At 46.9% G+C, this 23,032-nt stretch overlaps 1 protein-coding gene across 1 annotated transcript in view; it reads left to right on the top strand.

Moving 5' to 3' along the window:
- Positions 1-23,032, top strand: part of zfc3h1 (zinc finger C3H1-type containing) — a 44,085-nt gene that overhangs the window by 19,387 nt on the left and 1,666 nt on the right. Inside the window, exons 14-35 of the mRNA XM_085780519.1 lie at positions 316-490; positions 1,200-1,334; positions 3,695-4,423; positions 5,014-5,123; positions 6,641-6,772; positions 6,950-7,071; positions 7,891-7,992; positions 8,084-8,212; positions 10,039-10,216; positions 11,952-12,138; positions 12,234-12,422; positions 13,331-13,568; positions 14,352-14,457; positions 16,572-16,770; positions 17,429-17,523; positions 17,618-17,722; positions 18,818-18,922; positions 19,006-19,174; positions 19,344-19,444; positions 20,398-20,499; positions 20,762-20,801; positions 22,280-22,342. Coding sequence (XP_085636645.1) covers positions 316-490; positions 1,200-1,334; positions 3,695-4,423; positions 5,014-5,123; positions 6,641-6,772; positions 6,950-7,071; positions 7,891-7,992; positions 8,084-8,212; positions 10,039-10,216; positions 11,952-12,138; positions 12,234-12,422; positions 13,331-13,568; positions 14,352-14,457; positions 16,572-16,770; positions 17,429-17,523; positions 17,618-17,722; positions 18,818-18,922; positions 19,006-19,174; positions 19,344-19,444; positions 20,398-20,499; positions 20,762-20,801; positions 22,280-22,342 — 3,511 coding nt within the window. The remainder of the gene's footprint in view (positions 1-315; positions 491-1,199; positions 1,335-3,694; positions 4,424-5,013; positions 5,124-6,640; positions 6,773-6,949; positions 7,072-7,890; positions 7,993-8,083; positions 8,213-10,038; positions 10,217-11,951; positions 12,139-12,233; positions 12,423-13,330; positions 13,569-14,351; positions 14,458-16,571; positions 16,771-17,428; positions 17,524-17,617; positions 17,723-18,817; positions 18,923-19,005; positions 19,175-19,343; positions 19,445-20,397; positions 20,500-20,761; positions 20,802-22,279; positions 22,343-23,032) is intronic.

The following is a 23,032-nucleotide window of genomic DNA, read 5'->3' as shown; positions in this document are numbered from 1 at the left end:
GATCCTAACAAAGCGTTTCTGCAGGATCAAAGTTTTGTGAAGAGTGGAAGGAAATGTACTTGCCCAAACTATATTACAGTGGGACAAATTAGGATAAATTAAACTATAATAATCGCTGAAGTGTAATAACAAAGATGAAGTGTTGACCTGTTGGATTCTCTTGTCCTTGTTCCGTCCTTCCCGTCCTCTCCGTCCTTCCCTCTCCGTCCTTCCCGTCCTCTCCGTCCCGTCCTCCCCGTCCTCCCCGTCCTCCCCGTCCTCCTCGTCCTCCCCTCACCTGTCCCGTCCTCCTCGTCCTCCCCTCCCCGTCCCCAGGGAGCTGCTGCAGCGCGACGAGGCCGTGCTGCGTCACCTCGTCCAACAGGAGCTGAAGAAGAGAGAGTCGGTGAAGGCGGCCGAGGCCAAAGTGTCGAAGCTCCGGGAGCAGCTGCAGGCGTCGGAGAAGATCGTCAGCGCCAACAGGACGCTGCTCAAGAAGCTGCAGGAGCAGGTGAGGTGACCTCTGACCTCTGGCTAGGGATGTCACCGTTAGAGATTCTCTTGGTGCGATTATTGTCTGAGAAACGGGTTGGAGTTCACAAACAATTGCGGTATTAGAGTTTATTTATTTAGCACACATTTAAATTCAATGGTGCAAGGAGGGAACGAAGCCGATTGGCTCGTACATAGGTTCCACCCTTATAACAAATTACAACAAGACAAATTTCTATGGCTAACAAATAAACACAGAAAAAAAAAGGAGATAAAGTGCTACATAATCAACGTTATATGAACAAAATGAACAAAAATTAGAGAAAAAATAAAGTGCAAAGTGATTCAGTAACAAATAGAGACAATAGAGATAAGGTACAAAAAATTCATTAATTGAAATCATAAAAAGACAAAGTAAGGATGTGGGATATGGAGAGAGTGAGAGAGGAAAGAGCAGGAAATTCATGAGAAGTTGAGATGTATTTTTAACAGTTTTTTAAAAAGTGAATAAGAAGAAATTCCAAAACATAGGACCTCTGTAAGTCATATTAAACTAAAGGTTCCTAAACACCACTAACCCTTTTTTGTAAAGTGACAGTATTTAGGAACCTTTATGATTAAATAAATGTGGCGTTTAATACTGCCATTGATTGAAAACATGGTGACATCCTGACCCCTGACTCCTGTCCTCTGACCTCTGACCTCTGACCTTTGACCCCTGACCTCAGGTGCACCGTGTGGAGCACCGTGTGTCCATCAAGAAGAGTCTGGCGCTGCGTCTGGAGGCGGAGCTGAGCCAGGCCCAGACGGCTGCAGGGAGGGGGGGGGCCAAGCGCCGCGCCGACACCAACCACAGCAGCCAGGTGAGACGCAGCCAGCGGCCAATCAGCTCACAGAGCAGCTGTGAGGTCATCAGAGACACCTGAGGTGGTGATGTTCAGGAAAGATTGATTATTTATCATCAATAACCGGTGAATATGATCATCTCAGCTCAGAGGGTTCTGGGAAAAGAGTTTCAAGTAGCTAAGACATTAAAACACTAAAAAGGCACGAAAACAATTAAAAAAGAGCGTTTCCATGTATTTAGACATTTTAATTGATGTTTTACCGGTGATGTTGTGCTGATTCTCTGTGAAGTCAGATTTTATTCTCTGACTTCGCCGAGTTGGAGCTCCGACTTCAGGCGGCGTTCGATTGCACTTTTTCAAGTATCGGACGGAAAGATCCGATATGGAATTACTTCTGTATCAAATCAATCCAAACAAAATCTCTACAATGTCAAACAAAGAAGAGCTTGAGAAAGAATAAAACTTTATTTAAGTGAGAAAACCAAAAAAACTGTAATCTCAAAAGCAGAATGTATAACTTGAAAACAAATTACAAATACATGAATTGGTCCTTTAATCCAGTGGTTGTCAAAGTGAGGGATCCCCAACTTTTTCTCAAAATGTTACCACATTTTTTCCCAGAAATGTCTTGAAAATGTTCAAAACATTCACGTCATTGGCCCTAATAGACTATAAAAAGTAACATTCTTCAGTCTCAGAACAAATATTTCTGTATTTTGGTGTTCTTTCTGTTTATTTCTGGTGTTAGTTTTAAAACTTTTGTCGTCTAATTTGTGCCAGTTTAGGGTCATTGATGTAAAACAGTTTGAGAATCACTGGTTTAATCATTTTGATAAATATATTTTTCTTTACAGTTCACTTTACTTCATTTTAAACAGGGTTTTGCTCTTGAAGAGGTTTTGTTTGAAACAAAAGTTCCATAAATTCCGAGTTGTCTCGAACGCAGCGTAAATTACGTCACCTCCTGTTAGCTTCACGTGCCGCAGCTGGTCGCCGAGTAACCGTGGTAACCTGGTAACCGTCACCAGGCGACGGTAAAACTGTCAACGTTAGTTACCGTTAGTAAACATTAGCTCCTTGTGCTAACTGATTGATAGAGACGAGTTTAAATGTCGCTAAATGTAAATAGCAACTAGCTGCTACGGCTAACGTTAGCACGGGAGCTAGCGCTGGATAGCTAACGGCTAATTTGTATTATCTTTTAAAATGTATTTATTTATTTTAGCTAACTGCCATTTTGTATTATCTTTTAAAATCATTTATTAATTTATTTTAGCTAACTGCTAATTCTTATTATTTTTTAAATGTATTTATTTATTTATTTTGGCTAACTGCTAATTAGCACAGGTGTTATTAGCTGTTAGCTGTTGTGTAGCTCATCAGACTCACCTGTGATGAACTTACCTGTCAGAGGAGGATCAGTAAAACACTCAGAGCTTCAGGTTGGTTTTTATTTACAAAGCTTTAACTTACTTGACATTTACCTGTTTATCTTTAATAATTACCCAGGGGGCAAAATCACAGTTTTTTGGAAAACGGACACAGAGCGTTGTAAAAGGTTTGACAGCAGAAATGATCTGTAGAAACTTGAAGGATTAAAACCTGGGTGGACAACCCGGTCAACTAGCTGCTGGAAAGCTACAGGGGCCAAAACCCCTTTCTTGGGTCATTTTGCTGGCGAAATTATATAAATGCAAATATTTAGGTTCTACAATGGCATAAATAGTCATACAACTATAACATTTGGCAGAGAGCATCTTGACACATAGGGGGAGGCAGGAAAAAAAGATTCTGGGGTTTGTTGCAACTCAATTTTAAGATATCACCCTCAACATCCCAAAAAAGACAAAAAAAAGTACTGTTCGCCTGACAAATTCTCATGAAAATTATTATTTTTCAGCACTTTATGGAGAATATCTATTCTTAACATGTATATAGAAAATGTCCTTAATTCATAAGCTTCCATTTGAGTCCAAGATAGCCTTTCTACTAGCTACTGGAAAGCTACAGGCTGTCTCCAAACAATGCAACACCTATTGTGAAAAACTCCATGTTAACTGGCCTGATCAGAAACCATTCTATTTCTGGTCTCCCCAAAGTGAACAGATAGATAGAGAAGACCGTTGGCCACAGCAAGTGGGGCTTTGGAGATAGAAAGGCTAGGTGATGAGTCTTATTTAAAGTGGAAAGAGTTTAGTTTTGACTAGAAATGAGACATTTTGACAAGAAATAAGACAAATATTCTTGGAAAGATTTAGAGTTTTTGCAGTGCACACGTGACATGATGACAGTGTGATGGTGTAGTAACAGTGTGTCTGTGTGTGTGTGTGTGTGTGTGTGTGTGTGTCTCTCTCTGTGTGTGTGTGTGCGTGCAGCCGGGGAAGCTGCAGCGCGTGGACTCGGAGCGCCACTTCTCGGAGCTGAAAGCTCAGAAGCAGCGACTGCAGCAGCTGGAGTCAGAGTACGCTCTGAAGATCCAGAAGCTGAAGGAGGCTCAGGCCCTGAGGAACCGAGGCCCCGCCCCCCCCGACCCCCCTGACCCCCCCTCTGAGCTGCCCACCGGCACCGAGCTGCCCTGCGCGGCCGCCATAGAGCCGCCGCTGCGAGCCTCCACGCCGCCTGACGCCACCGCGGCCCCGCCCCCCCCGGCGCTGCCCCAGCCCTCGCTGCACGACCTCACCCAGGACAAACTCACCCTGGACAGCGAGGACGTCGCCGAGGCCGACGACCACGAGGCCGAGCCCCCGCCGGCGCCAGAGGCCACGCCCCCTACACCGGCCGCCGCCGCCGCGGCCCGAGGCCCCCGCCGCCTGTCGCTGCGCCAGAGCAGCTGCTCCTTCACCAAACCAAACCTGGAGCAGCTCGGCTCCACGCCGGCCAAGGACGCCAAGGACAGCACCGCCGCCGCCGCTGCCAAACCCAGCAAGACGACGGCGAGCAGCTTGACGGCGGCAGGGAGCAGCTCTGAGCCGGTGGAGATGTTTGCAGGTCTGGAGCTGGAGGCTCTGAAGCGGCGCTACCAGCTGCAGCCGCGGCTCGGAGAACTGCTGCTCACTGAGCTGCAGCAGCTGGAGGGAGACCAGCAGCTGCCCCCCGCCCCGCAGGTTAGGACCACTAAACAACAATAACACAGACGCACCGTGCCGTGTCAAAACTTCCAGATCGTGAGCTGTCACGTGTCTTTGATCGTCATCTATTTCAGTTCTGCTCGTCGTAGAGTCCCCAAATTTACACATAAGGTGTGTTCAAGTGTCTAGTTTCATAATAAAAAAAGAAAAGAAAAAACGTACAATTACGTTATTGGCACTCAATGAGTTAATATTATAACTTACACGATGACTTCATTCTCTTAATGTTATGACTTTATTCTTGTAATATTACAACTTTATTCTTGTAATATTATGACTTTATTCACATAAAACTATAACTTTATTCTCGTAATATTCATAATATTATAACTTTATTTACGAAAAACTATGACTTTGTTCTTGAAGTCTGTGAACAAACTGTTTTCTCAGTGTGGCCCAAACTCTCTGTCGTAAACAGCAAACGAGACTTCAGGGGAAAAACCTTCACGTAGCGACTCAGGAATGTGTTGCTCTGTTGTTGTTGTTGATCAAACTGAGAGGATGAAACAGAGTTCAGACGTAGCGACCGTCGCTAGGTAGGTGATGATGTCATCGTGTCTCTGCAGGTGATGTCGGTGGAGGCGGAGCCAGCCAGCGGCCAATCAGGCGGAGCGGAGCTGAGACCCGTTCCCTTCGGACCGTATCACAGCCCGCTGCTCGTCTTCAAGTCGTACAGGTACAACACACACACACAGACACACACACACACACACATAGCAACACACACACACACACACACACACACACATAGCAACACACACACACACACACACACACACACACACAGCTGCTGTGAAGCCTAAAGGAGCCTCCCGGTGTTTTACTGAGCTCCGGCTGTGAATCAAAGCGGTTTAATGAAGCAGCTGCTTTCATGTCGGAGCGAACACAGAGAGAGTTAATCGCTGCCAGAGCTGCAGCTGTGACCGGTTACCGCCGGTTACCGCCGGTCACATGACCAGACCGGCCGCCGTGTGTGTGTGTGTGTGTGTGTGTGTGGTCACGGGGCGTCAGCTGATACAGGTGGACGTCGGCCGCCACCATCATAGAGCTTTATTTAAAACACACGGAGAACGGAGAACAGATGCTGCTCACACACACACACACACACACACGCGCGCAGAGTGAAGCAATAAAAGGAGATGGAGACAATTAAAGATAAAACGCTAATTTAAATTAAAGCGAGTCAATAAAGAAGTGTTTGAAGAAGTGATATAAAAGAAGTTTAAACCCTGTTAAGCTGCGTTCACACCGGACCTTTTATTTTTGTCGCTGTCGCTCGTATCGCTCCGAAAAAAAACTCTCCGTCGCTCAGCTGCATTCGCTCGTCAGTTTGGCTCAGAGCCACAGACTCGCATTTTCGCTTTGACGTCATGCCCACTAGGGATGGGACTTTTTGTCGACAAATCGACAAAAAATCGACACATGCTCCCTTCGACAAAAAAGGAGGAGTGTCGACATGTCGAGGGGGCGGGGCTTGTGGGATTTCCATGTGTAAATTGCATTTTGTCTTTCAATATTTCCTATTCAAATAAACAGCAGAAAGTGCCACTTTTCCCCTAATGAAATAAAATATTTTAAATAAAACAAATCCACTTTTGGATCTAGATGGGATAGTTAGGCTACTTGACCCTCATTCTGCTTCACATGTGACGGGAGCGTGCGCGCATGCTGACAGGAGACAGAGTCAAGAGATCTGCTGTCCGGGCTCGCTGCGGTCTATAGGTGATGGTGCTGTTGATGACGAGTCCGGCTCCGCAAAAAGGGCAAAACAGGTGGATGCAATGGTTGCATTCTTCATAGAGGACCGCGGACATGCATGGAAGAAGAAAAAAAAGAAAGAAAAGAAACCGAATGCGTGCTGCCTCGTCCGCTCATGTCGACAGCAGCGTTAATAAACCACAACAAAAGCACGTCTAGCCCCCCCCCCCCGCCCTCTGCTGCTGCTGCTGCTGTTAAAAAAAAAAAGAAAAAAAGGGGCCGACAATTCGACAAAAAGTCGACACATGGGCCTCGACAATCAATTTTCTAAATCCCGTGTCGTTCCCATCCCTAATGCCCACTGCCATGTGTCTCTGTTTACACCGGCACCACCGGGGTTGCATGAGGACACACACTGATGATGCAGGTGGAGGTGCTGACTGTGTGTGTGTGTGTGTGTGTGTGTGTGTGTGTGTGTGTGTGTGTGTGTGTCAGGTTCAGTCCGTACTACAGGACCAAGGAGAAGTTGTCTCTGAGCTCGGTGACCTACAGCAACACTCTGGAGCCCAGGAAGTGTTTCTGTCGCTTCGACCTGACGGGAACCTGCAACGACGACGGCTGCAGATGGTGAGGTCACAGCCAGCCGAGTGTGTGTGTGTCTGTGTGTGTAGTGTGTGTGTGTGTGTGTCTGTGTGTGTAGAGTGTGTGTGTTTGTAGAGTGTGTGTGTGTGTGTGTGTGTGTGTGTGTGTGTGTGTGTCTCTGTGTAGAGTGTGTGGTGTGTAACGTGTCCTCTCGCTGTGCAGGCAGCACATGAGGAACTGCACTCTGACAGGGAACCAGCTGTTCCAGGACCTCCTGTCCTACGAGCTGCCTCTGATTGGCTGTTCTGAGAGCAGCTCGGACGACGACGTCAGCTCTGCTACAGGTGAGACACCACCAACTCACCTGCTCTCAGGCACAAACACAAAACACAAACTGGATTCTTAAAGGTTTTGTCCTCTAAAGTACAACTCAGGCCTGACTCCGGCCGTCGGGAGAGTTGACTCGTCGGGTACTCTGATTGGCTGTGTGCTAGCTATCAGAATCAGAATCAATTGGCGGTGCCCTAAGCGAATCAGCGCGGTGTGTGGGAGGGACGGAAGTGACCACAGTAAACAAACGGTGTCCTAGCCTGTCCTACCGTAAAAATGGTATACAAAATAAAAAGAGGAGTAAAGCAATATATTAAGCGGTAATATATATATATTTAAGCATCAAAGATGTTCAATCAAACCCACATAGTTTGAAACAACGTTCAAAACACACACAGCTCACAACTAAGCATATAAAGCCCGCTAGCTTAATGCTAACGTGTAATGTAAAACACCATAGACGGGCTAACAGAAATCCACAGTCTGTGGAAGCCGCGACCGGGGACCGTGGCAGCTGCTGTCACAGCGGCAGCAGCAGCCGCTCTACTGAGCTGATCTGCCGGGGCCGAGCTCCGTCCTCATCCCGGGGGGATACCGCACGCTCTTAGAGGTTTACTGCTGGCTGGTTAAATTATTTTTAATTAAGAGATTAATGTTGGTCTCATTGATGAAATGTAACAACTGTGGCAGTGGCATTAGTTTGTTTGAATGTAAAGTGAGCAGGACTGCCTCTGGGCTACGGACTGAAATCACCACATTTACGTAAATAAATAAATGTTTTTCAATGAACCGATCAGTCTAATACATTTTATTTTTTACGGTTGTTTTTTCAGAGAAGTACATGAAGAAGCTGTTTGGCGCCAACAAAGGTCGTATGGGCGTGGACCAGAAGGCCGTGCTCCTCGTCAGCAAAGTGAACGAAAGCAAACGCCACGGTGAGTCGGCTTCTCCCTCTAATTCTCCTGTCACCATGGCAACGTGCCGTACCGAGCCGTGTGACCCCTGACCCCCGGCGTTGCGTTGCAGTTCCTCCCTTCACCACCTGTAAAGACGCCAGGAGGTGGAGGCCGAAGCCGTCGGCTCAGAGCAGCGCCGGCGCCGAGGACGACGGAGAGTTGGAGGCCACGGGAGGACACGTCGCCGTGGGAGGACACGGTGAGGAGGGGGAGGGGCCTAACGGAGGGGGGCGGGGCCTAACGGAGCCGCAGCGTCACCGCAACATTAGAAATTAGAAATACTTTATATAAAGGGGACATATTCTGCTCATTTCTGCTTCTTGACATGGTACCTTGATGTCTAAAAGTAATGTTAGTAACAGGCTTTGGTCAGAAAAACCAACAGATTGAGCACAGCTGGGTTCTCTAGAATCTTCGCTCTGGTAGCTGAGGTAACCATGGTAACGAGGGCTTGAATATTCACATCACCCGGCTTGTGATGTAATAAGCCGGGTGAAATTAAAACGGCTTGTTAAGAGACACATTTTCTGACTATGGCAGTTTACAAAATGTTGACGTAGTTGTCAAAACTTACGTTTAAGGGGTGAGGAGACATCTGGATACAGAAATACACACTAAAGCTATGAAAAAGTGAGTTTTGCATAATATGTCCCCTTTAAAATGTCCCAGAGCAGCAGCAAGACAACACAGACAACAACACAGATCACAAACATTGAGTAAAAATACATGAAAACATAAAAACACATAGTGTATTAAAACACAGAATAAAAAAAGAAATAAATATATGAATAAGAGATGCGTGTAGAAGGTTAAGAAGTTAAGAAGTTAAAGAAGTGCTGCGTCCAGGATGCTGATGGTGACTGCATTAATGAATCAGATTGAGGAGTTGTACAGCTGTATTGCAGTGGGTATGAATGAATGTTTATATGGCTCTCTTCTGTATCTGTGACTGAAAGAACTGTTAAGACTGTTCAGTGTTTCATGGAGGGAGGGGTGGTGTTGTCAGTGATCCTGAGTACATTTTTTCGGACTCTGTTGTCAGTGATTTCCTCCAGGGTGCTCAGCTTCACCCCCACAACAGACTGACTGGGCCTTCTTTATCAGCTTGTTAAAGGGATAGTATCATTTTTTTAAAGTGTGGTTGTATGATCTCCAAATAGCCCCTAAGTACTTTAATTGCAGTAGAAGACTCTCTACACTCCTCCCGTTAGCAACGCCAGCCCATAATAGCCCTGCCCAGAGATTTACAACATACAGTGTTGTGAACAGACCCAAAGAAACGCCCTATTTTCACGGCCTAAAAGAGGTTTTATGTGAAAAAAATATATTTTTTACAATTTTTCCAACTCCTCAAAGTGCAGAAAAAACACAGTTTTTATTTGGACCTAACCAACTCACGTATCCCTCCGCCCAGGGTTAGCGCCCGCCGATCAGCAGTTGGTTAGGTCCAAATAAAAACTGTGTTTTTCCTGCACTTTGAAGGGCTGGAAAAAATTATATTATAGTGAACAATGGAACTGTGTATTATTTTTTCACATAAAACCTCTTTTTGGCCGTGAAAATAGGCCGTTTCTTTGGGTCTGTTCACAACACTGTATGTTGTAAATCTCTGGGCAGGGCTATTATGGGCTGGCGTTGCTAACGGGAGGAGTGCAGAGAGTCTTCTACTGCAATTAAAGTACTTAGGGGCTATTTGTAGATCATACAACCACACTTTAAAAAAATGATACTATCCCTTTAAGCTTGTTTGCATCCCTTTTCTTTACACCCACACCACAGCAAAAAAGAGGGAACTGGCTACAACAGTCTGATAAAACATATTAAGCATCCTGTTGCACACATTAAAAGACTGGAAAGACAGGATGTTCTGAGAGCGATAAATCCTCCTGACGTGTGTGTGTGTAACTGTGTGTGTGTGTGTGTAACTGTGTGTGTGTGTGTGTGTAACTGTGTGTAACTGTGTGTGTGTGTGTGTGTGTGTGTGTGTGTGCCTGTGTGTGTCTGTGTGTGTGTGTGTGTGTGTAGACGACCGTCCTCAGATCTGCCTCTCGGTCGTGGACGGCTGCGTGACGTCGGAGGACAAACGTTACTTCGTGAGCGAGACGGACGACATCTCCAACCTGGAGACGAGCGTGGTGGACAGCCCCCGAGACACGCAGCTGTGGATCAAACTGGCCTTCAAGTACCTCAACCAGAACCACACGTACGTCAGCACCTTGTTGCTCTGTTGGTGTTACCTTCAGAGTCAAAGAGTCAAAGAAAATGTATTGCCATGTCAACCAGTGACAAGGAATTTGTCTTGGTTTGCTCTCCAGTACATACAACACGACACGACCCCACATGAAAAACACATGCGGGGGACAGAATAAATTACAAAATACAATACAATTTACAAATGACAGGGGACAGTACCCAGCGACATCATGTACACAGTATGGTGCAAAGTGCAATAGTGCAAGTCAATGTGAGTTCATGAGTCTGATAGCTTGGAGGTAGGTGCTGTCTCTGAAGCGTGATGTTTTACTTTTAATGCTTCTGTATCTCCTGCCTGATGGGAGGAGATTAAAGAGATGATGTGCCGGATGAGAGTGGTCTGCTATGATCTTGTTAGCCTTTCTGACGAGTCTGGTTGAGTAAAGTGATGTGAGTGTAGGCAGGTTACTATAGCCGATGGTTCTAGAGGCTCGACGCACTACTTTCTCCAGCCGCGCCTTGTTCAGTTTGTCTTCGTATATGTGTTTGTATTCTCTCGATTTTTAGTCTGCATTTTTAACATTTATCTGCACACAAACACTGTAGGAGCCTATAAATTAAAGGGCAACTTTGTTTTTTTTCAACCTGGGCCCTGTTTTCATATGTTTTTCTGTGTATGTGAGTGATGGATAATACTTTTATTGAGGTGGCTGCAGTATTGAGCCGGGCAGGCAGCCTGCAGCCCAGCTAACGCTCTTCAACCGGGCAAGTGGCTCCCGTCAAAGTTCACACCCTGACAGGCTCAGATAGTTACAATGAGTGTCCCACAACAAACTAGAAAGGAGAAATGAATGTAATAGTCTCTACCTTTAGCTGGAAGTCGCTGTTTGCTGTGATCTGTGTCCAAATCTCACCACGCCAGAAATCTCGTTCTGAAATCTCGCGATAACTCGCGGCAAAACACCGGTGGGGAAACTGTTACCTGACTGAGGTGAAGAGAGACGACCGGAGAATTTACAAATTGTAACAACAAAATGTTGGGCTGCTCTTCGCGCAGCTTTCACAAGTTAGGGCTAACAGTTAGCTGTGCTACAAATGGATGCTAACACTCCTGTTGATGCACTGCGCCGTCGCCGTGCCGACCACAGGGTCTGCTGTGACCACTTTGACCGGGATGACTACTGCCAGTCAGAAGAAGAAGAGACGTGCTAAAGGTAGAGACTATTACGTGCATTTCTCCTTTCTCGTATGTTGTGGGACACTCATTGTAACTATCTGAGTCTGTCAGTGTGTGAACTTTGACGGAGCCACTTGCCCCGTGGTAGAGCGTTATGGGCTGCAGGCTGCCTGCCCGGCTCAATACTGCAGCCACCTCAATAAAAGTATTATCCATCACTCGCATATACAGAAAAACATATGAAAACAGGGCCCAGGTTGAAAAAAAACAAAGTTGCCCTTTAACATACTCCATGATAAAGTGAACTTAAACCCTTTTCAAAACCTGTAGTCTCTGTATGTAAAAAAGGTGAACAAATGCACATTGCACAATATTTAAAATTAAAATAAATAAAAATATATATATATATAGATTTTTGAAAAAACAATCATTTTAAAAATCGTCAAAAAAGATATTGCGATATTTATGTGAATCGATTTTTTCTCCCACCCCTAGTGACAACTCTAATGTGTGTGTGTAACTCTGTGTATATAATTCTGTATGTGTGTGTAACTGTGTGTGTGTGTAGTCCGGTGTCGGAGTGCCTGGAGTCGGCCCTCAACACGCTGTCCCGGGCTCTGGAGAGTAACTGCGAGGACCCGGAGGTGTGGAGCCACTACCTGAGCCTGTTCTCGCGGCGCGGCAGCAGAGAGGAGGTGCAGGAGATGTGTGAGATGGCCGTGGAGCACGCGCCGCACTACCGAGTCTGGTGGAACGTAAGTCTGGCCTGCAGCAAGGCATCATGGGAGACGAGGGCGAGGCGCCGGCGTGTCGAGCTGTGATGTCATGTCTCCTGTGTGTGTGTCTGCAGTACCTGAACCTGGAGAGCTCGTTCGAGGGGAAGGACTACGTGTGCGAGCGTCTGCTGCACTTCCTGGTTACGGAGGCGTCGTCGGGCGTCTCGGACAAACTGTCGTTCCAGCTGATGGAGTCGCTGCTCTACAGAGTTCAGCTCAACCTGTTCACCGGCCGCATGGAGAGCGCCCTCGCCATCCTGCAGGTGAGACGGGGCCGTAGCTCCCTGAGGTCGATCTGATCTAATATCTAATAGATCCACGATGAGGTGGAGGCTGACGTGATTGCAGCAGTTCCTTAATTCATAAGCTTCCATTTGAGTCCCAGATAGCCTTTCTACTAGCTGCTGGAAAGCTGCAGGCTGTCTCCAAACAATGCAACACCTGTTGTGAAAAACTCCATGTTAACTGGCCTGATCAGAAAACATTCTATTTCTGGAACAGATAGATAGAGAAGACCGTTGGCCACAGCAAGTGGGGCTTTTGAGATAGAAAGGCTATCTTGGACTCAAATGGAAGCTTATGAATTAAGGAAGTTTTCTATATGTTAAGCATAGATATTCTCCATAAAGTGCTGAAAAATAATAATTTTCATGAGAATTTGTCAGGTGAACAGTACTTTTTTTTGTCTTTTTTGGGATGTTGAGGGTGATATCTTAAAATGGAGTTGCACCAAACCCCAGAATCTTTTTTTCCTGCCTCCCCCTATGTGTCAAGATACTCTCTGCCAAATGTTATAGTTGTCTGACTATTTATGCCATTGTAGCACCTAAACATTTGCATTTACATCATTTCTCCAGCAGAACGACCCCAGAAAGGGGTTTTGGCCCCTGTAGCTTTCCAGCAGCTAGTTGACCGGGTTGTCCACCAGGTTTTAATCCTTCAAGTTCCTACAGATCATTTCTGGTGTCAAACCTTTTACAATGCTCCGTGTCTGTTTTTTTGCTTTGCCCCCTGGGTATTAGGCTCTGAATCCAGACTAAACCTGGTTAAAGGGATATTCTGTTGCTCTAAACTGGTTTAAAATGAAGGAGTATTAAAGATTTAGACGGTAACAGTGAGCCGGTCCGTGTTGATAACTCTGCTGGTTCTGGTTTTGATTGTGGTTCTTTAGAACGGGCTGAAGTCGGCCCGGGAGCGCAGCATGGCGGAGCACCTGACGGCGGCGGACCGGGCCCTGGTCTGGCTCTCCTACATCCACCTGACGGAGTTCGACCGGCTGCCGACGGGACTCTACGACCCGGCCGAGTCCGGCCCGTCCAGACTGGTCAGCAGAGAGTCCTTCCTGCTGCCGTGGAGGACGGAGCGGGACATCAGCACGCCGCTGGACATCCTCATCGCTCTGTTCCAAGGTACAGACGGGTTAAAGGGATAGTTCACCCTCATGTGGACTAAGGGCTGGGAGAAGTTTCAGAGTCCTCCGTGGCTTCTCTGAGTTACAGGGGGTCTCGGCGTAGCAGTGCATGTCCATATAACGGTTGTCAATGGATACCAACTGTCTTCGTAACAAAAAGACACACCAAAAAACATCCAAATACCTCCATGCTGCTCGTCTGTAATGTCCGTCTTGTATTGAAGCCCCGACATGAGAAATTGTTCCGAAAAAAAATTAAATAAGTCTATATTCTAAGCTTGTTTGTTTTGTTTAAGCTTTTTAACCCAGACTGAGACACTGGGAGCTTCCACTACAAACAAGCTTAGAATATAGACTTATTTAATTTTTTTCTGAACAATTTCTTATTTCGGGGCTTCAATACAAGAGGGACATTACAGACGAGCAGCATGGAGGTATCTGGATGTTTTTTGGTGTGTCTTTTTGGACGGAGAAAAGTGAGCTCCGTTCTCAACCGTCATATGGACATGCACTGCTACGCCGAGACCCCCTGTAACTCAGAGAAGCCACGGAGGACTCTGAAACTTCTCCCAGCCCTTATTAGTCCACATGAGGGGGAGGAGATCATGAGTGAGATTTCAATTTTGGGTGAACTATCACTTTTAACTCGTAACTCTCGTAAAGTCTAGTCTCGCGATATCCCATCCCATGAGTTCGATGGCACTTTCCAAGTCGGAGGTTTGAAAGATCTGAATTCTGACTGGTCTTGAACGCATCATAACCTCCGTCTCTCTCCGTCTAGACGCCGTCCAGCAGTGCAGCGATGACGCTCTGTCCCCCGGCGAGAGGACGCTGGCCTGTCTCCCTCTGCACCTGAACCTCATCCACCTCAACAAGCTGCTGCACAGGTCAGACACAGTGTCACAGTGATGTCACAGTGATGTCGGTCATAGATATCTATACGTAGATGCCTCTGCCTCTGACGCTGCTGCCCATTGGAACGGATTGTTGTCGCCGCCGCCGCCATCTTGGGGGGGAGGAGTCTAACTTTGACTTCCTGTATCTACAGAGGCAGCAGAGGTCTATCACTGAAGCCCTTTGTTTTCATAGAAATAGGCTACTACAACTCAGCTACACAACTCAGGTTAGCAGTTATAGGGTTACTGTCAGTGCCATGAAACTGATTTAATATGGCCTAGCACAGTTATATAGGTAGCCTCATCACCATGGCAACCACAAACTCACAACTACCACAGCCTATAGCAGGGGTGTCAAAGTCATTATAGTTCAGGGGCCGCATTCGGCCTAATTTGATCTCAAGAGGGCCGGAACAGTAAAATGATCGCATTTGCATATTAACCTGTAAATAACAAGAACTCCACATTTTTCCCTTTGTACTTTGTGCAAAGTACATTATTAAGATGTGTACAGTTTATGAGCTATCCTTTTTACAAAAAATTATGAACATTCTGAAATTTAGGGCTGGGCAATATGAACCAAAAGTAATATTGTAATATTTTTTTTAACTGAATGGCAATATAGGATATACATAGGCCTATAGCCTATTTATACTATTTCCATGATGTAATTATGAGTTTCCACCAATTAGCAGCCAGTAGCACCTTAATATTTTTGTCAGAGGCAAATCCTTAAAAAGGCTGTCAGTTCTAGGTCAAAACCACATGTGGCAAATGACACAGACAATTGTAGGTATTGGGCTGATATTAAATTGTAGCTATAGGAAAAATACATCTCCCTCTCTCTCTCTCGCTCTCTCTCTCTCACACACACACACGCACGCACGCACGCACGCACGCACGCACACACACACACACACACACACACACACACACACACACACCTGTAGCTGCGCTGTCCCTCTCCTCTCTCTCTGTTCCCCTCCTCTGTTGCTTTGAGCTCCCAGCTGTGCGTGGATACGTAACTACAGGTTATATCTGGCTTATCACCGGGCCAGTTCTGCCCCCAGGCCGGTTCTGCCCCACCAACCCGACCGGACACACCGGTTCGGATCGAGAATTTGCGCTAATGAGTCCGGCCACGTCGCGCCGGGGCTTCATCAGCAGGTCGGACCGTGTTGGGTTTTAACTTTCAGGCCCAGTGAGAACTCGAGCCGAGCTGGACCAAGAGCAGGACTTTAGCGGTGAATGTCGGTGCTGTCCTTACACTACGCAACGAGCCGCTGTTGTTGTGTTGTAGTAGTCAATACGTGAGAGTCGGCGGCTCTGTGTCTCTGTTGTCCGCTGCAACTTGAGGGAGGGAGGGAGGGAGGGGCGGGGGGGAGAGGAGAAGTGGCGCTCACTCAATCTGTGAGGGAGGGGCGGGGGAGTGAGCTCAGCAGACTGCTGAGAGAGGGCCAAAAGAAACGGAACTCCAACATTTGTCCCGCGGGCCGGATTGGACCGCCTGGCGGGCCGGTCCCGGCCCGCGGGCCTTGACTTTGACACCTATGGCCTATAGCCTACACATACAGGCAACAAAATAACAAACTATTAATATATGAACTACTGGTATTTATATGCACTAAATGTAACACATCTCCACCCTATGATACGTTACCTTAGTTTCATTTATGTCAGATAACTCACCTACATCAAATTCAACAAGTTCATAACAGTTATATAATATAAAACAACTTATTACTGGAGAAAAGTTCTTCCATGTCTCTTGGTTTTGGTGTTTCTTTCATGGGAACATCCGTACGCGGCACTAAAGTTCTGCATTTCACCAGATTCACAGCTGTCAAACGGTCTGATGGTCTGACTGTAGATAGATAGATAGATAGATAGATAGATAGATAGATAGATAGATAGATAATTTATTAGTACAGTCTCTGGGTCCAGTTGACTGCTTGTCAGGAGGAACTCCTCCTCAAGATGGCCGCCAAGAGACATTCCTGACAAGCCCCAATGTGGCATCTACGTGTAGATATCTATGGAGGTCGGTGCCTGGTGGTGGTGACATCATGTGACTGACCGTGTGTGTGTGTGTGTGTGTGCTCTAGGTATGAGGAGGGTGTGTCCCTGTGTGAGTCTCTGCTGGAGGCGTGTCCTGACTGCTGTCCAATCAGAGAGGCCCTGGCCGAGCTGCACCTGAGCCGAGGGGAGGAGGAGCGGGCCGTCAGCACCTGGCTGCTCGCCCTCGCTGAGTGTCCACACAACGCTGAGGTCTTCTACCACTCCTGCAGGTTCCTCATGGCCCAGGTAGATCCACATGTTCAATCTGTCTTTTCATGGACAGCCATCAAAGAATGGAACAAGCTGCCTGAAACCCTGAAAAGCAGAAATTTCTCTCATCATTTAAAACAATGGCTACTGGAGAACCAAAGTTGCCAGCACATTTAAAAGCAGGGCACTTGTTACTCAGTTAGTCTCTTAAAAAAATGTATCTTAGTATTTCTCAATGCACCCAATCCATGGAATTATCTTAAAATCTTATGGAATATGAACTATGGAATTCTAAAATGTTTTATATATTTTGTATCTTGTAAGCCTTAGCTTTTCTCTCCATTAATTATATAGGATAGGGTACACCTCTCAGGTGTGTTGCACTTGATCTGGTCTTTTTAGATGTGGAAACTGTTGTTGTTGTGTTGTCTATGTGCTCTCTACTGTCTATTTGTGTATCACTCTTGTAGTAGTTTGTGGTCTGCGTTTCTTGTCTGTTATATGTTACATGTTGGGACTGCAGATGGAAATGAGCTGTGAGCTAAATCTGGTGCAACCATCTTCTCATTTTCTGTAAATGATTAATCTCATTGCACAGTGTCCCCTAAATAAACTAATAATAATATTAACAGATGTTCTCCAGATGTTCTCCTGATGATGTCACTCTGACGTGCGTCCTCCTCTCTGTCCTCAGGAGAAGTCCAGCGCCGTCTCTCCTCTGTTCAGAGGCTTCGTCCTGTCGCTGTGTGAGGACGAGACGAGTCCACACAAACCAGAGGACGTCCTACGGTACGACACACACACACAGAAACACACACATATATATATACACATTTACACACACACTCTGTGACCTGTGACCTCTGCCCTCTCTCTCCTCCAGCGGCCTCCTGCAGTTTCCCAGTGAGCGGCTCAGAGCGGCGGTGGTGAAGAAGGAGCTGGAGGAGCAGCTGCTGCAGCAGACGCCGCACCTGCACCTGGTCCACTGGTGAGACACATGACGTCATCGCCTTACATCATCACCTCACTGGTGACATCATCACGCCTCACTGATGACGTCATCACATTTCCTTCACATACGAGGAACACAATTGACCTATGGCTAAGCCACGCCCCCAAACACGATGAGCCAATCACAGTGCGCATAGCTAGTCCATACACTGGGACATTCTCTGCTTCCACGTCCATTGAAATGCATTGCAGTTAGTCAGTTTTCATTGGTTTTTATATGTTTTTTCTTGACATTTTAAGTTTAAATGGTCAAACGGTGTTCATGGGGTACATGCAACTCTGACACTAGGTATCCTGAGGGGCCACGGGGGGGATTTTTTTACCTTTTCCCAAGCCACATCTCAACCAAGAGAAGTGTCTGCTCTGGATAAAGTTATGCAGTAGACCACAACACCAACTAAACCTGGATAAACTTAACAAGGATGTCTACATCTGTTCTAAGTTAAAGGGACAACGAGGAGTTTCTAATCGGTTATAAAAAAGTCTCACGTTAATGTGGATGAATCTCCGCTACCCACACTTGTTAATGGGCCCATTTTCGATAACCATAGAGACAGAATGATATATTTATTTTGTTATTATTAGTGGTGGCGGAGATGCTGGTCGAGCCGACCAGCGTTTCTTTACTTTCAGTTTCACAACGAGCCATGAGAATAACGCAGCTGAATCGCCGTTTATGGTCGGAACTAAGACGGTATGTGAACCTCTTTGAACCTCTGACTTTAATTCTTGATGAATGAAAACATGAGTCTGTCTTGCGCCGGTCAAAAGAATTTTACGGTGCGGAGGCTCATAAATGTAGTGTGGAAACGCTTCGCTTTTCCAAAACTCCTCGTTGTCCCTTAAAGTCAACAACGTATTTGAGGCAACATATTGTCAGAGATGTTTAGATGTTAGCCAGTATCACAACTAAGCATAAAGTCAGCTAGCTTAATGCTAACGTATAATGTAAAACTCCATAGACAGGCTAACATATAATAGCAGTAAAGCTAAGTTAAGTTTTCGTGACTTCGAGATGATATTTAATCTTTCTGTCTCCAAAAATTGTGTGTGTGTGTCTCTGTCCCTCCAGCCGGTGGCAGTGGCTCCACGGTTCGGTCCAGGAGGCGGTCGCGGCCTTTGAGCGCGCTCTGGGCTCGGCGCTGGCGCTGGAGCAGCTGACCCAGCTCTGGATGGAGTGAGTCACCGACCGACCCACCGACCAATCAGCTCTCAGCATCAGTCTGAGTGGTTCTGACCCTCTCCTCTCTCTGTCCTCAGCTACCTGGAGTTCAGCAGCGGCCAGGTGAACGGTGGCTCCGCCCCCTCTCCCTCTCCGGCGCGGCGGCTCTCGGACCTGGTCCACCGCTGCCTCAGCACCGTCCCCACGCGGCTGCAGCGGCCGCACGACCCGGCCACCTTCTGGACCTGCTACCGCTTCCACAACAAGGTCCAGGGGGCGGGGCTTAGACCGCAGGGGGAGGGGCTTAGAGGACAGGGGAGGGGCTTAAACAACAAGGGGAAGGGGCTTAGACAACAGGGGGAGGGGCTTGGATACTAAGGGGGAGGGGTTTAGATACCAGTGTAGCCTGTTATTGACCTCTGACCTCTGTTCTCAGGTGGTGAGTTTCTACCTGAGCGTTTTGCCAAAGTCCCAGCATGCACTGGTGCTGGAGAGGCTGAGGGGGGCCATGCCCAACAACACAGAGCTGGGCCTCAGGTACACACACACACACACACACACACACACAGGGTTTACATAACACATTTATATATATATATATATATATATATATAATCACTCCATGCTCATTATACCACGGCTAAGGGGCGCTGTTCGGCTCAACGCTTCAACGGTTAAAAAAAACGGCCCAGCGGTTATAAAACGGTTACCAATAATGACAATATGAAAGAGGAATATGCATCAATTCCACGTAGTTTTATTCAACCAGAAATACATATTATCCAATAAAAAGCTGTTCCCAGCTGTCCAGACGTTAGCTCCTAGTAGCTCTGTCACTGCTCAGTCCCCTCTACCATTGTTAACCCTCTGGAGGTCAAAGTTCACCTTCAACATGTCAATCACACTACTTTAGTCCGTTTTTAACATCGTAAAAACATCAACTGTCTGTTGCTACGGACTGCAACAGTCCGTTGTCATGGATACATGACAACAACTTCCATTCATACCAGTCATACGTGCCTGAGGCGGAGTGATAGCCTACGCTGTGATAAGGCTTTAGAATAGTAGCCGTGGTCTATGCTCATTATACCACGGCTAACAACCAATCAGATCGCCGGATTTCACCTTTACATTTTATAAACATATATATATACTATATATAGTAGATGTGAGAGGAGCTGCAGCTGTTTGTGTGTCTGGCCTTAATGGTGTCGACACACTGGAGCTGCTGCCAGAGACTGACTCACATAGAGGGGTTTTTTTGTGCACGTTTCCATTGTTTTCAATGTAGCTGTGCAAAATCCGAAGTGATGCGGCGCAGCTGGCGTTTTGCACGCGTTTTTAGGCGCTCCATGTGAACGGGCCCTCACTCATCCAAACATTCTTACACACACACCCTGCACACACACCCTGCACACACACCCCTGCACACACACCCTGCACACACACCCTGCACACACACCCTGGAGCTAACGTGTGTGTGTGTCCAGGATGCTGTGTGAGCAGTGGAGGGAAGGAAACATGGAGCAGCTCAAGTTCCAGGCTCGGATGTTGACCAGTAACTGTCCAAAGAGTTTGTCCACATGGAACATGTGAGTCACACACACACACACACACACACACACCTGCACCTGCAGCAGGAACCAATCAGCTCAGAGCCTCACAGAAGGGGGCGGAGTCAAAGACCAACTGAGTCTGATCATCGATAATAGAACCACAGACTGACCCCAGACCTGTTTAAACTGTCTGTATGTGTGTGCGTGTCTGTGTGTGTGTCTGTGTGTGTGTCTCTGTGTGTGTGTTTCTGTGTGTGTGTCCGTGTATGTGTGTCTCTCTGTGTGTGTGTCTTTGCAGAGCGATAGCGGTGGAGAAGGAGTTGAAGGAGCGATCAGAGGTGAGTCACAACAGGTGTGAGGGTTGGTGGCTGCGTTCCCATCACGCTGTAGTTCCCTGTGTAGTTCCCTGTAGTTCCCTGCATAGTTCCCTGTAGTTCCCTGTAGCTCCCTGCAGTTCCCTGTAGTTCCCTCTAGTTCCCTGTAGTTCCCTCTAGTTCCCTCTAGTTCCCTGTAGTTCCCTGTACCGTTCCCTGTAGTTCCCTCTAGTTCCCTGTAGTTCCCTGCACAGTTCCCTGTCGTTCCCTGTGTAGTGGTGATTACCTGTCTAGAAAGAGCCTGCTGTCTTTACACTCTCTTTACAATCACAAAATTCACCAAAGTAAAAGTAACATAAAACATTAACTTGAAATACAATGAAAGCAAAATGTTAACTTAATGGCTCTGGGACTTTCTTGTAAATTATAAAGAGTTTCACCGCATTTTATTAGCCTAGTGCTTTTATTTTGACGGAAAGGCCTGTGTCTCTCGCCCTGGATCCGTTTCCTACCAAAACAGCGAGTCAACGCAGTCTATAACTCAGTGACTCAATAAACGCTCCATGAAAAAATATTTTCTCCAGCGGATATCTGAGTTCCAACATGACTGAGCTAACTGGAGTAGTTTCATGTCGTGTCCCACAACGGGAGGGTTTTAACAGCTGACGTCCTGCTGTTAGCTTAGCTACCGCCGTTAGCTTAGCTTTGCTTCCGCTGTTAGCTTAGCCGCCGCTGTTAGCTTAGCTACTGCTGTTAGCTTTGCTTTGCTACTGCTGTTAGCTTAGCTGCTGCCGTTAGCTTTGCTACTGCTGTTAGCTTAGCTGCTGCCGTTAGCTTTCATATATATATATATATATATATACTGACTAGATGGCGCCTTCTGCTTCTCAGAGTACGTCAACACGGCCGCCATCTTGGTCAGGGGTTTCTGACCAGCAGTCAGACCCGGTCAGACCCTTGTAGAACAAATTTCAGTGTATTTATGCATGTAGGTGTGTGTCTAAAGTGTATGTAAGTGTATGTTTAATACATAAAAACAAAAATTATAAACATTTTTCAAAAAACTCTTGTATCATAAATATCTGTCTGACATTTATAATAAACCAAACGGCTTGAAAATCGGTTGAATATTCGGTGAGTTGTGGTGATGTTATGGTGCGTTCCAGGCAACCCGTAACTGGTGTTTTTCCGACCTGTTCCTATGGTTACCAGTTAGAACGTACAGTCAAACTCGTAACTTCCCACCTGTGAACTCGTACTAGATCGATCTACTCCCAGTTCCCAGTTAGTAACTCGTAACTTGCCTGGAACGCTACAAATTCGTAACTGGTGACTTGAAGTCGTGATTTACGGGTTAAAAAGCCTGCCTGGAACGCATCATTAATGGTTGATAGACCTCTGATGCAGGAAGTAGACACGGCTTCCCCCTGACCAAGATGGCCGCCTGGTGTGTGTGTGTTTCCCTCTCTGATGTTGTTGTTGTTGTTGTTGTGTTGCTGCAGGTGCGGCTCCTCTACCAGCAGGCTCTACACTACCTGCCTCTGTGTGCTGCTCTGTGGAAAGATGTAATTCACACACACACACACACGCACACACACACACACACACACACACACACACACACGGCCTCTCCCTTCTGACTGGCTCAGGTGAGGTCACAGGAAACTGACTGATGATGTCACAGCTGGAAACATGCATGTTCACCTGCTGCCCCGCCCCCTCTCCTCCTCATTCTCCTTCTCTCCTTTTCTCCTTTTCTTCTCCTTCTGTCCTCCTCTCCTCATTCTCCTTCTCTCCTCTCCTCTCCCTTCCCCTCCTCTCTCCTTCTCCCCTTCTCTCCTCTCCTCCCCTTCTCTCCTCATTCTCCTTCTCCCCTCCTCTCCCTTCCCCTCCCCTCCTCTCTCCTTCTCTCCTCCCCTTCTCTTCTCATTCTCCTTCTCTCCTCTCTCCTTCTCCCCTTCTCTCCTCTCCTCCCCTTCTCTCCTCATTCTCCTTCTCCCCTCCTCTCCCTTCCCCTCCCCTCCTCTCTCCTTCTCTCCTCCCCTTCTCTTCTCTTCTCCTCCTCTCCTCTCCTCCTCTCCTCTCCTCTCCTCTCCTCCCCTTCTCTCCTCTCCTCTCCTCTCCTCTCCTCATTCTCCTTCTCCCCTTCTCTTCTCCTCCTCTCCTCTCCTCTCCTCCTCTCCTCTCCTCTCCTCCCCTTCTCTCCTCTCCTCTCCTCTCCTCTCCTCTCCTCATTCTCCTTCTCCCCTTCTCTT

The sequence above is a fragment of the Trachurus japonicus genome, chromosome 6 (genome assembly GCF_045865225.1).
Source record: "Trachurus japonicus isolate A0001 chromosome 6, Traja_1.0".
NCBI classification, from domain to species: domain Eukaryota; kingdom Metazoa; phylum Chordata; class Actinopteri; order Carangiformes; family Carangidae; genus Trachurus; species Trachurus japonicus.
Note: the sequence above shows the minus strand (reverse complement) of the source record. Positions and strands in the feature narration are given on the sequence as shown.